The sequence below is a fragment of the Alligator mississippiensis genome, chromosome 5, assembly GCF_030867095.1.
Source record: "Alligator mississippiensis isolate rAllMis1 chromosome 5, rAllMis1, whole genome shotgun sequence".
Lineage (NCBI taxonomy): Eukaryota > Metazoa > Chordata > Crocodylia > Alligatoridae > Alligator > Alligator mississippiensis.
The window spans coordinates 142,156,051-142,168,732 of NC_081828.1; the positions used below are offsets into that span (position 1 = coordinate 142,156,051).

At 43.0% G+C, this 12,682-nt stretch overlaps 1 protein-coding gene across 2 annotated transcripts in view; it reads left to right on the forward strand.

Annotated features, from left to right (window-relative positions):
* The first annotated feature begins 534 nt into the window (after positions 1 to 534).
* Positions 535 to 12,682, forward strand: part of DYNC1LI1 (dynein cytoplasmic 1 light intermediate chain 1) — a 43,861-nt gene continuing 31,713 nt past the window's right edge. The window contains exons 1-2 of one of the 2 annotated variants that reach the window (XM_006265992.4): positions 535 to 778; positions 896 to 969. In XM_006265992.4, coding sequence (XP_006266054.1) covers positions 684 to 778; positions 896 to 969 — 169 coding nt within the window. In that variant the 5' untranslated portion in view covers positions 535 to 683. Of the gene's footprint in view, positions 779 to 895; positions 970 to 2,463; positions 2,487 to 12,682 lie in introns of those variants that run through there. The other variant, XM_019498039.2, reaches the window with a different exon arrangement.

Here is a 12,682-nt window from a genome sequence, read left to right on the forward strand (position 1 = left end):
TCCAGGGTCACACACAGGCAAAGAGGGGATGCTGAGAGGAAACCAGGTCCGACCAGGTTTTTGTCCCCTCATTGTTCCTCTCCCCCTTGCAGTCCTCCGGCCTATGGTTGTTGCCTTCGGGGCTGGGAGCTGTGGGGGTGAACCACAGCCACAGTCCTGCTGGCCCTTCAAGAGAAGCAACCAGAGGCGAAGGCCCCCACGGTCATAGCGCTCAGGCAGGCCCTTCCTGGGCTGGGCGCATAGTTGGAAAAAGGAGCAAAGCAGGAACCAGGCCCTTAGCTCCCTCCCTCCCTCCCTCCCTCAGTACACGCCGGGTCCAGAATCAGCCACCCAAGAGCTCCGGCGGGAATAACCTCTCCCCACGCTCCTAAGGGAGAGGGGAGGGCGCGCACCTGGGCGTGGCGCACGCGGGCGCCACGTGGCCAGTTCCCCCCATCTGCGGCGAGGTGGGCGGGGCACGCGGGGGGCACGCCTCACTGGCTTGGACAGAGGGGGCGGAGCTTCCCGAACGCCCGTAAGCTCCGCCCCCTCCTGGTTCCCAACATCCGGGTCCCTCCCGCAGCCGCGCCTCAGTCAGTGAGGAGAAGGAGAGGAGAAAGGGGCAGTGGCGGCAGCAGCTGTAGCACCAGCAGCGGGGCGGGACAAGGCAGGGGCCCAGCTCGGCAGCCACAGCAGCAGCGAAGATGGCGGTCGCGGCGGCGAGAGCCGGCTTGGTCGGCGGCAGCCAGGCCTCGGAGGTGCGGGCCGGCGGCGAGGAGGACGACGGGCAGAACCTTTGGTAACCGCCGGCGGCCGATAACGGCCGACCCCTTCCCACCCCACCCCCGCCCCAAGCGGGCCCCGCCCTGCCTGGAGCGGGGCCCAGTTGCTGACCGCGCTGTCCCCTCCCCCGCAGGTCCTGCATCCTCAGCGAGGTGTCCACGCGCTCCCGCTCCAAGCTGCCCTCGGGGAAGAGCGTCCTGCTGCTGGGTGAGCCGCGCCCTCGGGGACGGGCACGGGGGCGGGCCGGGGAGGGCGGCGGTCCTTGCGCCCCGCCATCTGTCCACGGGCGGGCGGGGCCTGCGGGCGCTGCGGCATCTCGGTCCCTGCCGTGCGTCCGCGTGTGCCGCTGCTTCATTGTCCGAGCTGGGCGGGGCAGGGAGAGGTATCACAAATGCGGGGTCTGTGTGCAGGGGGCCGAGGGGGTGGTGAGGTGTTAAGACCCGGTAGGAGACCCGTTCTGGTGGATTCAGGCCAAGACCTGGGTGGAGACTTTCTGCCTCCTGCCCCACTGAGACGTATTGAGACTTTCTGTCTTCAGAAGAAAGCCGGTCTTGCTTTTTTTTCCTCCCTGAGTTAATCAGCTTCCCAGTTCTGGGGCTGGGGGGGTGTGAATATAAGGAAGTTTTTCCTGGGCTTGGTTTAGGCGACATTCATTTTTGATCTGTCTCTTCATATGTTAACCTGGTCAAGGCAGCTCCGAGGCCCTTGGGACCCTTGGGGCACCTTGGATCCTGTAACAGCCTCTTCCACTGGGCCCTGTGCCTGGCTTGCTTTGTGCACTCCTTCAGTTGAAGCCCCATCCAGTCCCTAGTATTGCTTCTCCAGCTCTTCTTGGGTCTGCCTCCTTCTCTTTCCCTCCACTGCACCCTGCATTATGGTGTAGGCATAGGCAAGCAGGGCTTTGAAATGTCAAGGTTTTTTTATTTTTGTTTTTCTCTCTTCTTTAAGAGCTTGCTTTCTCTTTGTTGCGCACACTCATGTTTGTTTGGGTTTTTTTCTCCTGGCACTTTTCTATAAGAAGCTCAAACAAACTTTTTGAATAGCTTCTTGGAATGGGGGGAGGGAACTTTTCCAAGTGGGGTACAGTTTAATCCATGTTTTCACTACTTATTTTCTGTGTCTTAATACCTGGGCAAGTACCCTTTTCTGTATGCTGAAAATCAGGATTTTTTCTAAGAACAAAGGGGGGAAAAAGCATTATGGAAATATACGAAGAACTGATTTGATTTTTCCTTTTTTCCTTACTTAAATGTAATTGTAATGTAGCAGACTGCTGATGACTCTCTTGTGTTTGTCCCCCAGGTCCAAGTTCTGTATTCCAGCTATAAAGCAAACAAAAAATACACTGACTAAACACTGCAGCATTTTTTCCTGGGGTGTTTTGGGGCTCTCTTAGAAGTCCAAAAGCTTAATTTTTTCCATAACCCACACTTGATCTAGCTTGCTCATGCCCAACTCATGCTCTTTATTTTTCTCTCTAAGATTAGTTCTTGTTAAGGTTTATTGGTAGATCCAAAAACTTAGTATTGGGGATGCAGAGAAGCCTGTGGGTAAAGTCACAGTGAGAATCCTAACCTTATACTACCCGAAGTGGCTAAGTTTAAACATGTGTTTGTGACCTCTGCATTTTTTTTTTTTTTTTTACTTATCTGGAGTTCATGTTGCTGCAGACTAAGCTTTCTGTGTTTCCTCATCTGGAGCATCCTGGTGTCAATAAGAAGCAGGTATAGGCAATGACCTCCACTGTTCTGTGCTTCATTCATTTCTGACTCCTCATCCTTTGTTAATAGCTCATAGTTTGCTTTTGCTGCTACTCAAAATTCTGGCAAGTCTTAGCATGTGATTTTTGTCGATTTCCGAAAGACTCCTAAAATACCAGCTGTAAAACTGACCAGGATTTTGTTACTTTACTCTGCTTTTTATGAAGAGAGTTATTAAACAAAAAGCAGCAGATGCTGTGGATTGCTCTCTGCAAACTTACAGAAGTTTTGTTTGTAATAAGAAGGATGCAGTGCTTAACTTTTTTTGTGTGTCTCTTAAAATGTGTAGAAATTACTGGGATACGTTCAGTCATTTCTCAAAACAGATTTATTCACTTGCCTAAGGCTTGAAAATGAAACTGCTTTGTTTCTACTTGCATGCCTAGCTTTTCTGGGAGCTTGTTTAGTGTTAATGTATGACATGGCTTCTTCAGATATTTTTGTTATTTTTCAGTAAATTCTAAAATAAGAGTAATTTGAGACCTTGAAAAACTGAAGAACCAAGCATAGAAACAGTTGAGGTATCAGTTGCACTATACTGTCTTTGATAAAAGTTCTTGTTCATCTTTATGCAGCACACTCTTATAAATGTAGCTGTCCTGTATTCTGGGATTCTTGAAGCTGTGTGTTGAGTATTGACTTTAGAAAAAGAAGCATTATTTTGTGAGATGAAGCTGAGTACAGTACTTGACTGCACAACAGCTTCTCCTGGTTTGGATGGCTGGCATTTCCCTTAAATTCACTCAGTGAGCCTTTGGTTTCTTTTATAAAGATTTTGGTATTTTTCTATAATTCTGAATGTTAGGGTGGTGTTTGCATAATCCATAGTGTTCTAGACATGTTCTGTTTTACAGGCAATGTTATAATGACCAAACAGAGAATTACTATTATGATGGTTATGTTTTCTCCTGGTAGCAAGCTTCTGGAGAGCTCGTTGCCAACTTTTGCTGTATGGAGAGCAGGGCATGCCTAATGCTGTCTCTGCCTGCTCCCTGCAGATACCTAGAGGAGTGTCTGCTTGGACTAGTATTTCCTCTGTTTGGCTCAGTAATGGAATTAACCTGTATCATCTCCAGAACAGTGTGGTCGTGAGAGGAACTGAGTTTTGCGAGAGAGGGCTTTTGTCTTCTATGGCTTAGTGCAGTATAAACACTAAATGGAGGGAGAAGCTATTTATTACCAATATGAATTGCTTTCACCCTTTCTATATTGATTAATTATGGAGTACTGTAAATCCTAGTTCAGAGATTCAAATTATTACTTCTCAGTGAATTTTGAAGCTGGATTCAAGCAATAGCATATACAGCTGCTCCAATATGCATAAAAAGAACTGAAAAAGGCCCCTTTTTGTCTGTGATGGAACTAAGTAACTTCTTCCTCTCTGGTCATCATTCATTTAAATTTCTCTCAGTATCTGCAGAATATTTTCACTGAAATGCTTGTCAGCCATTCCTAACCACAATAAATCTTTCAGGTACTTACAATGTTTGTCTACACCACCTTAAAACTTAATCTCAACTTCAGGACACTCCTTCCAGTTCAACCCCCCTAACTCCAAATCCTTCACTTTCAACAAGGAGAGAATAGTATGAACCATCCTGTTTCAGACTGTAGACTGAAACAGATTTGAGGTGTCCCATTTTTTTGCAGTTGGGTATTAACCCTAAAACCTAATATTTGGCAGAGTCATAAACTATATTCAACACCAGCTTGAAAATTCCAGTGGCAAGTGAACTCCTGGCTAGTGCAAGAACTGGGTTTTCACACAGAATAGGACTTGGTTTAAAACCTTATAATTGCAAAATTAAGTCTTCAGAATATGGGTTAAGTCTAAAACAGAACTGTTTTAATGTTGCTGCTGCTTGGGGGAAGTTGTTAGCAGTAGTGAAGGAACTAAATTTAATGCTTAGTGAGTTTGTGATTCTGAGTTCTGGGGGCATGTGTAAAGTTTGATTTTAAATCACATTAAAATGCATCTTACTACTTGTTTAAGTACTTATTGTGGGTATTGAAGCTAGTTTCAGGTGGTTTCATGATGAAGGATAACAAAGGGATACAGTAGTGTCTCATTGTGCAGAAGAAAGATTGGGTTGGACATAGTGATAGACATCCCACTCATGGGGACAGTACAATTTCTTTCTGATAGTGACCTTTGAATACCTATATTTTCCCAATTTCCACAACTGTATGTGGTCTAGCGAGAGGCAAAGAAGGAGCAAAGGTCCAGGAATAGCTCTCTAACAAATTGTACCACTTTCTGGTCTCATCTTCCTTCCTGGTGGTCTTTAGCTATTTGCTGTTCCTTTTCAGAACCAGTTTTACATCTGTGATTCCTTTCCTAGAATACCCAGGCCTTCTGGAATTGTGGGTGAAGCTAGATTTTTTAGTAAGACAATTCTTTCATAAATTAATGCCTGTCTATTTTTAAATTCTTTAGTCAGATAACTACATAATCTCATGTGTTTCCATGTAGTCACTTCAGCAGCATTCTTTTATTGTAAGTCACCTAAATAATTATTTAAGAAAAGATAACTTCAATACAGCAAACTTAATCTGGAGAAATGGGTTTGTGTGTTCTTGTTTTTTTGTTTTTGTGGGGTTGTTTTTCTTTCCCAAGAGTAAAAAATGTGGCTTAGGTGAATTATGTGTAATCTTTGTTCATAACTTGCATGTGAGGTGATTTTATAGAATATGCAAATCTGATCAGAACGTCTTAATTCTGGCTGTGGAATCATGTTAAAAATAACAGATGATATTGAGCTTCAGATTAAAGGCCTTCTGTAAAGCAAGATCTCATAATGATATAATACCTTGTATATCTCAAATCTATATTCTTATTTCTACAAGCAGTAGAAAGTCTTTGCTAACTGTTTTTTCACTAATGTAATGGCTGTGTGGACAAAGTGTTTGATTCCCTGCGTAATTAAAGTTCCCTTGAAGATAACCTTCCAAGAAGTGGCAAAAGTCTATATCCAGGTTTTCTTTTTTAGTTAAATATTTAGTGGCATGAAAGGTTTTAGGAAACTTTGCTTGCTTTTTCATCAGAAGCGGGTATGTGTGATATTTCCTGACTTTGTTGGAGGACTTGGTTTTAGAAGTATGACATGATTTTTCTGAGATCAAAATTACACTTTAAGCAGTGAGAATAGAAATTAGCTCACTTCTGATGATGTGGCATTGTATTCCTATTTATTCTGAAATCATCATGATGTTTAACTCCTCTTTTAGAGGACAAGATCCAACTCTTCTCCTCCCCCCCCCCCCATGTGAAAAATGCATAAAATGAAACATTTCTTAGGTCTTGCTAACAAAGATGGCAGAAGCTAAACTGTGTTTGGAGGGTTTTTTGTATTGCTAAACATCATTTAAATACAATTAACTCTAGTTTTTTGTCATGTAGAGTATTGCCAACAGCAGAACTTAGTGTGCGTGTTTATAACATATTTTTATTGGTTTCTATTTCTCATTGCATTGTAAGGGTTGTAAGAGGATAACTTTTTCCTCTGCCCTACCAGTGGCTGACTTGCTGTTCTGAAGAAACCTATGATAACACAGTGAAATCTGCAAAACTATCAGTTTTATTTGTTGCTGTAGTTTAGTAACAAAATGGCATATAATCAGGGTACATGAAAGCAAATACCATGGCAAGGAAGAAGTAAAAACAAAAGTGGTAAATGCTAAGCTGAAGCAGAGAATAGCAGACAAAAAATGAGGAAGGAAAATAGCTCTGTAACCAGTTTGGCTGAGTTTACTCCTGATTCTGGTTGTGTGTAACATGAAGGCTGTTAAAGCTGTAGATGGGGCCAGAACCATACAAGGCAAAAATTTGGTGGGAACTTCCTGATATGAAGGGTAGCTAGGACCTACCCAATGAGTGAAATGGCTTGCTTTGCTTGTGACTTACTTGGGTTGCCCTATTCTTCCTAAAGAAATTCCATTTTTAGGTGCTCTACAATTTAAAGGGTTTGAGTTGAAGCTTTCAAGTTCTTTGTATTTAATAAAAGCTGTTTTGAACTGAAAGCCTTGTTAACTTATCCAGTTGTCCCTTTCATGTGCACTTCTCCTGTGAGAAGCTTAACTCATGTTTAATTTTACTGATGTTGCAGGAGAGAAATTTTTAATTCTAGTAATTTCACACTGGTGATGAAGTGAAAGTGAGACTTGTTACATTTGGAAGCCAACTTCTAGAAAATGTGGGGCTAGCCTTGATGGCTGTCTGGAAGCTGCAGTTGGTGCAGAATGCAGCAATGTCTCTTCTGCCAAGGTTGGTCTGCATGAGTAAATTGCTTCAGTGCTCTAGAGTCTGCACTGGCTCCCAGTAGCTTTTTGGGTGCCATTTCAGGTTTTTACCTATAAGGCCCTAAATGGTCTGGGCCCTGTGCACTTGAAGAAGAAAAGTGGTCCCTTGTCTTCTATTTCTGTCCCTAAGGTCAGCTGAGAGCAACCTTGTGCATGGCAGAAATGTGGGATGAGGTTCTCGGTAGTGGCTCCACTGCTCTGGACTTCCTTTCCTTTGTGGCCTTCTTGAGCCTAGACACCTCTATCTGGGTAGGCAGTTAGCAAGCAAAGTTAAGTTGGGGTATGGTCCAGGGAGTTTGTTACAGTTTTGTTAGCTATTTTTGGTTTTTATTATATACACAATTTAAACAATTTTTCGGCACCATTTTAGAATCTGTAAAAAAATAAATAAATAAAAAATAAAAAATGGAACTTGTTAAATTTATATAGACATCCTAAGAAAATTTCACAGCGGAGAAAAAAGAATCTATATAGTTTCACAACTGTGGTGTGGCAGGAATAGTTATTATGCCTTTTTATTGTGAACTTCCCTAAGCCCTTCTTGGAGTGGCATATAAATCAAATAAATAAGGGTGGGTTCATTATAGTCATTGTTTCCTGACAAATGCCTAAAGTGCATCGTTCAGCTTGAAAATACTTGAGCTAGTCTATTAAAATGTTTTTGACTGTGATGAGTGTATATTAACAAAATGGATTACAAAGTTAGTATTTGTTTAAAATGAGATTTCAGAAACTTTTAAATTTTGTTCAAACTCTTCCTAGCACCCTTTTTTTTGGGTGAATTGTAAATAAAAATGAGAGAATTAACTGTTTCATGTTTTCATTGTGCAAAGAGAAATAAAAGCACAGAACATTTAAGTTTCATCAGTTTATTAAGATGACTCTTTAATATAAGCTAGAAGCACAAATAAGAATTCAGATTTGTCCTTTGAATACACCGTTTGATTTTTTTTTTTTTGTTTTGTCTGTCATTACTTTTTTCTACCAAAGTTTTGATGATTGTCATAATGCAAAAATATTCTGATTAAAGTTTCATTTCATATTTATAATTAAGTGAATTTGTCTTCCTATGTTCTCTAAAGAAAGAGGCCCTGATGGTATTGTACATCAGTGACCCTGCTGTACAGTTGTACCTGATGAGGGTTGACAAATGAAGCGCTGCTACATTTTAAGGACGCTGCATATTATACTCCAGAGCAGTGGTTCTCAAACTTTTTTTTTTTTTTTTTTCACAGACCACTTGAAAATTGCTGAGGATCTTAAACTTTTTTTGTTCTACAAATCAAAGCACACAAATCATATATTAACATCAGTAGTCTTGCCTTACAAGTACAGATACTCTGAATTGTTCCTCAGCCTGTCTGCTGACCACCTGAATGGAGCTTGTGGACTAGTGTGGTCTGTGGACCACAGTTTGAGAACCTCTGCTCTAGATCATTTGGTAGAATTGCACACAACTTTATTTTAAGGGGTTTTTTGCAGGTTTTACTTTTGTAGCGCAGTATAAATAGCACCTTGGACAGAGAATATCTGGAAAGCAGAAACCTGAATTTGATTTGAGCAAGGGAGGCAGTGGACTGAGTATGAATTGGGAGTGACTGGGGAGAAAAAAGGACATTCTGAAATGCCCTTTGGCTTTCATGTTAAAATTAGACAGTTGTCCAACATAGATGCTTCAACATAGTATATACTAGCAGTTGTGCTATTCTTGTCATCTTTGTTTCTTTCTTCAGTTTTCATTATTTTGTAGCTTCACTTATACTTATCATGCAATTTTACTGTGAAAGTGTAGATTTAGTGTAGATCATACATTGATACCTAATGTCATTAAACTATCACATTTCTGTTGCCATCACTATAACATCTAGGTTCCAAATGCTATTTATAGTATTACTGCTGTTTGACATATGGGGGACTCTGAGGTCTGACTTGAAGAGATGCTTAACAGTAAGGGAGAACTCCTTAGTTTTCTGTACAAGAGCAAGAAGGGGGTGACGGTATGGGGTGTTGTGCACTAGGATTTGAATATAAATCCATCCTAACCTCCAGTTTCATATACAGGACTCTCCTACCATTAGATGCCTTACTTCCAGTTTCTGGGAGTTTTTCTGTCAGTTTGCTGCAACATCTGATCCTTTCAGAGAATAAGAGTGGTTTCCAGTGGACAAATCCCCACAGATTCTTCATTCTGTTACTAACTTGCTTTGTGATCTTTGGAAAGCCAATTCTTCTTTCCTAACTTCTGAACTACATATAATGCTTATGTACCTCTTAGTTCTTCAAAAGCTGTACGAGCGAGAATATTTCTTCTGTTAGACGTAGAGTCTGGTCTTACTAAGTAAGTGTAAGTTTTGCAGATGAAGAAAATACCATTTTACTAATACTGATGTTTGTTTGTTTGTTTGTTTGTTTTTGTTTTGCTGGGGGGAGGGAACTGACTCAGGATACGAGCTGTTTCAGCTCTGCTCTAATTTGAACAGATGGGCAGCTTTTGCTGTACCAAATGGGAGTTCAGATTGCTTATAAAGTTAAATTAAGTAAAGGAGCAAGTCCTGATTGGCCAACTTAAAAGTTAAAGCATATATTGTATCTTGTAATCTCCTTATTAAACAAAAATTGGGAGTGGGGTTGGGCTACTGCTCAGGTCTACATGAGTGAAATAGGACAAAGAATGCACCATACTATCCATAGGGAGGATGCCAGTAGAGGTTCAGTAATAGTTGCTGGTAAATCACCAAAATTCTAGTTTTTTAATCTTTGTATCACCAGGATTAATTTGAATTGGTGTTTCCTCTCACGAAGGCTTCTTCTTTCAGACAAATGTAACTTTTATGGCAGGTGTGTGCGTGCGCGCGCGTACCTCTCCCTCTGTGGCAGGTTACAAATATTTCTACATATGATATTACTAGTGAGATTCCACCTCCCTCCCCTCCTTCCCCAATTACTGGGTAGCACGTGTTTCCCAAATAACCTTTTGTTCTGTCTCCTGTTCTTTCATGTTGCTTGAAAATGTAGAACATTTCAATTATTATAGACATTTTACTGAAATTTCATGGTCAGTCCACTGCTCAATATAAGGACAGAAATAATTCAGCCAGAACAAAAAGGGATATTTGCTTCTGATTTTTGCCTTTTGTTTTTTCTGCCTGTTGGGTTTCTTTGTTTGTTTCCTCTGTCCGTTCGTAAAAGCTTCCATGATGCTGAAGTGTTAAAGCAGATTTGGGTTTGTTTTTTTACATGTTTGAAGCAGGGTATTGAGATGCAACCCTAAATACTCTAACTTTTCATACTCCTTTGGGTGCTAGAAAAGATGTTACAATCCTGCCACACCACAGTTGTGAAATTTATATGGATTCTTCTTTCTTCCCTCCCCCTGAAATTTTCTTATGTCTATGTAATTTAACAAGTTTCATATCTTTTTCAGTATTTTAAAATGGTGCTGACAGATGCTGTTTAAATTGTGTATTGATCCTTGGAAGCTGTAACAGCTAGCCATTTGCAGTTGAGTTGGTTCATTTATATTTATCCCAAAGAGTACTTGAAAGTCAGAATTGTGACTGAGAAGTCAAAAACCAGGGGGTTTTCTGTGTGCAAATTAAAGTGTTTCCAGCACCCATAAGCAAAACTTGAAAAAGTTACCCTTATGGTGAAGACGCATGATTACTACAAAATAGTTTATCCTGATTTTGTTCTGTTATGGAGTAAATTTACTAAGGAACAGACAACCCTCCCAAACTGGCTGCGGTGCCTGGGTGTTAGATATCAGGAAAGGAGTCTTGTGGTCAGGGATGCGTATAGACTAGTGGACACAGCTAGTACATTTGTGGAACTAATACCAGCATATAGCAACTTCCCATCTTAATGAGGGTAATTGTGCCCACTAGTGGAGTAGTCTACACCAGTGTAAAGCTGTGCGCCATATGTCTGTTTCATTGTTAACTTGGAGTAGTTAATTTACTCCAATGGTAAATACGCTGTATGTTCACACCCAAAATACTCAGGTTACTTTTTCATAGATTCATAGATGTTAGGGTCGGAAGGGACCTCAATAGATCATCAAGTCCGACCCCCTGCATAAGCAGGAAAGAGTGCTGGGTCTAGATGACCCCAGCTAGATACTCGTCTAACCTCCTCTTGAAGACCCCCAGGGTAGGGGAGAGCATCACCTCCCTTGGGAGCCCGTTCCAGACCTTGGCCACTCGAACTGTGAAGAAGTTCTTCCTAATGTCCAATCTGAATCTGCTCTCTGCTAGCTTGTGGCCATTGTTTCTTGTAACCCCCGGGGGTGCCTTGGTGAATAAATCCTCACCAATTCCCTTCTGTGCCCCCGTGATGAACTTATAGGCAGCCACAAGGTCGCCTCTCAACCTTCTCTTGCGGTGGCTGAAAAGGTCCAGTTTCTCTAGTCTCTCCTCATAGGGCTTGGTCTGCAGGCCCTTGACCATACGAGTTGCCCTTCTCTGTACCCTCTCCAGGTTATCCGCATCCTTCTTGAAGTGTGGCGCCCAGAATTGCACGCAGTACTCCAACTGCGGTCTGACCAACGCCCTATAGAGGGGAAGTATCACCTCCCTGGACCTATTCGTCATGCATCTGCTGATGCACGATAAAGTGCCATTGGCTTTTCTGATGGCTTTGTCACACTGCCGGCTCATGTTCATCTTGGAGTCCACTAGGACTCCAAGATCTCTTTCCACCTCTGTGCCACCCAGCAGGTCATTCCCTAGGCTGTAGGTGTGCTGGACATTTTTCCTCCCTAGGTGCAGCACTTTGCCTTTCTCCTTGTTGAACTGCATCCTGTTGTTTTCTGCCCACTTGTGCAACCTATCCAGGTCTGCCTGCAGCTGTTCCCTGCCCTCCGGTGTGTCCACTTCTCCCCATAGCTTTGTGTCGTCTGCAAACTTGGACAGAGTACATTTGACTCCCTCGTCCAAGTCGCTGATGAAGACATTAAAGAGTATCGGTCCAAGGACCGAGCCCTGTGGGACCCCACTGCCCACACCCTTCCAGGTCGAGACCGACCCATCTACCACGACTCTTTGGGTGTGACCCTCTAGCCAGTTTGCCACCCACCGGACTGTGCAGTCATCCACATCACAGCCTCTTAACTTGTTCACCAGTATGGGGTGGGATACCGTATCGAAGGCCTTCCTGAAGTCTAAGTATACGACATCCACCCCCCCTCCTGTGTCCAGGCGTTTCGTACCCTGGTCATAGAAAGAGACTAGATTGGTCAGGCACGATCTGCCCACCACAAACCCATGCTGGTTTCCCCTCAGCATAATTTGCCCTGCCGGGCTCTCACAAATGTGAGCCTTGATAATTTTTTCAAAGACTTTACCAAGGATGGAGGTGAGACTGACCGGCCTATAATTGCCCGGGTCCTCCTTCCTCCCCTTTTTGAAAATGGGGACCACGTTAGCCCTTTTCCAGTCTTCTGGGATTTGGCCCGTGCGCCACGAGCGTTCGAATATTCCTGCCAGTGGGTCTGCAATGACGTCAGCCAGTGCCTTCAGCACCCTCGGATGGAGCCCATCCGGGCCTGCCGACTTAAAGTTCTTCCAAATGACTCTGCACCACCTCAGGATCTACGTATGGAAGTCTGGCGCCTTGCTGCTGCTTCTCTACAACCCCAGTGAGAGACTTGTCGTGTCCCTCGCTTAGGAACACTGAGGCAAAGAACTCGTTGAGGAGTTCAGCCTTGTCCCCCCTGTCTGTCACCAATTGTTTCTGCCCATTTAGCAGGGGTCCTATTCCTCCCTGGGCCTTCCTTTTACTCCCAATATATCTAAAAAACAATTTCTTGTTGTCCTTTACTTGGGTTGCCATCCTCAGCTCCATGGTAGCCTTGGCCCGCCTAA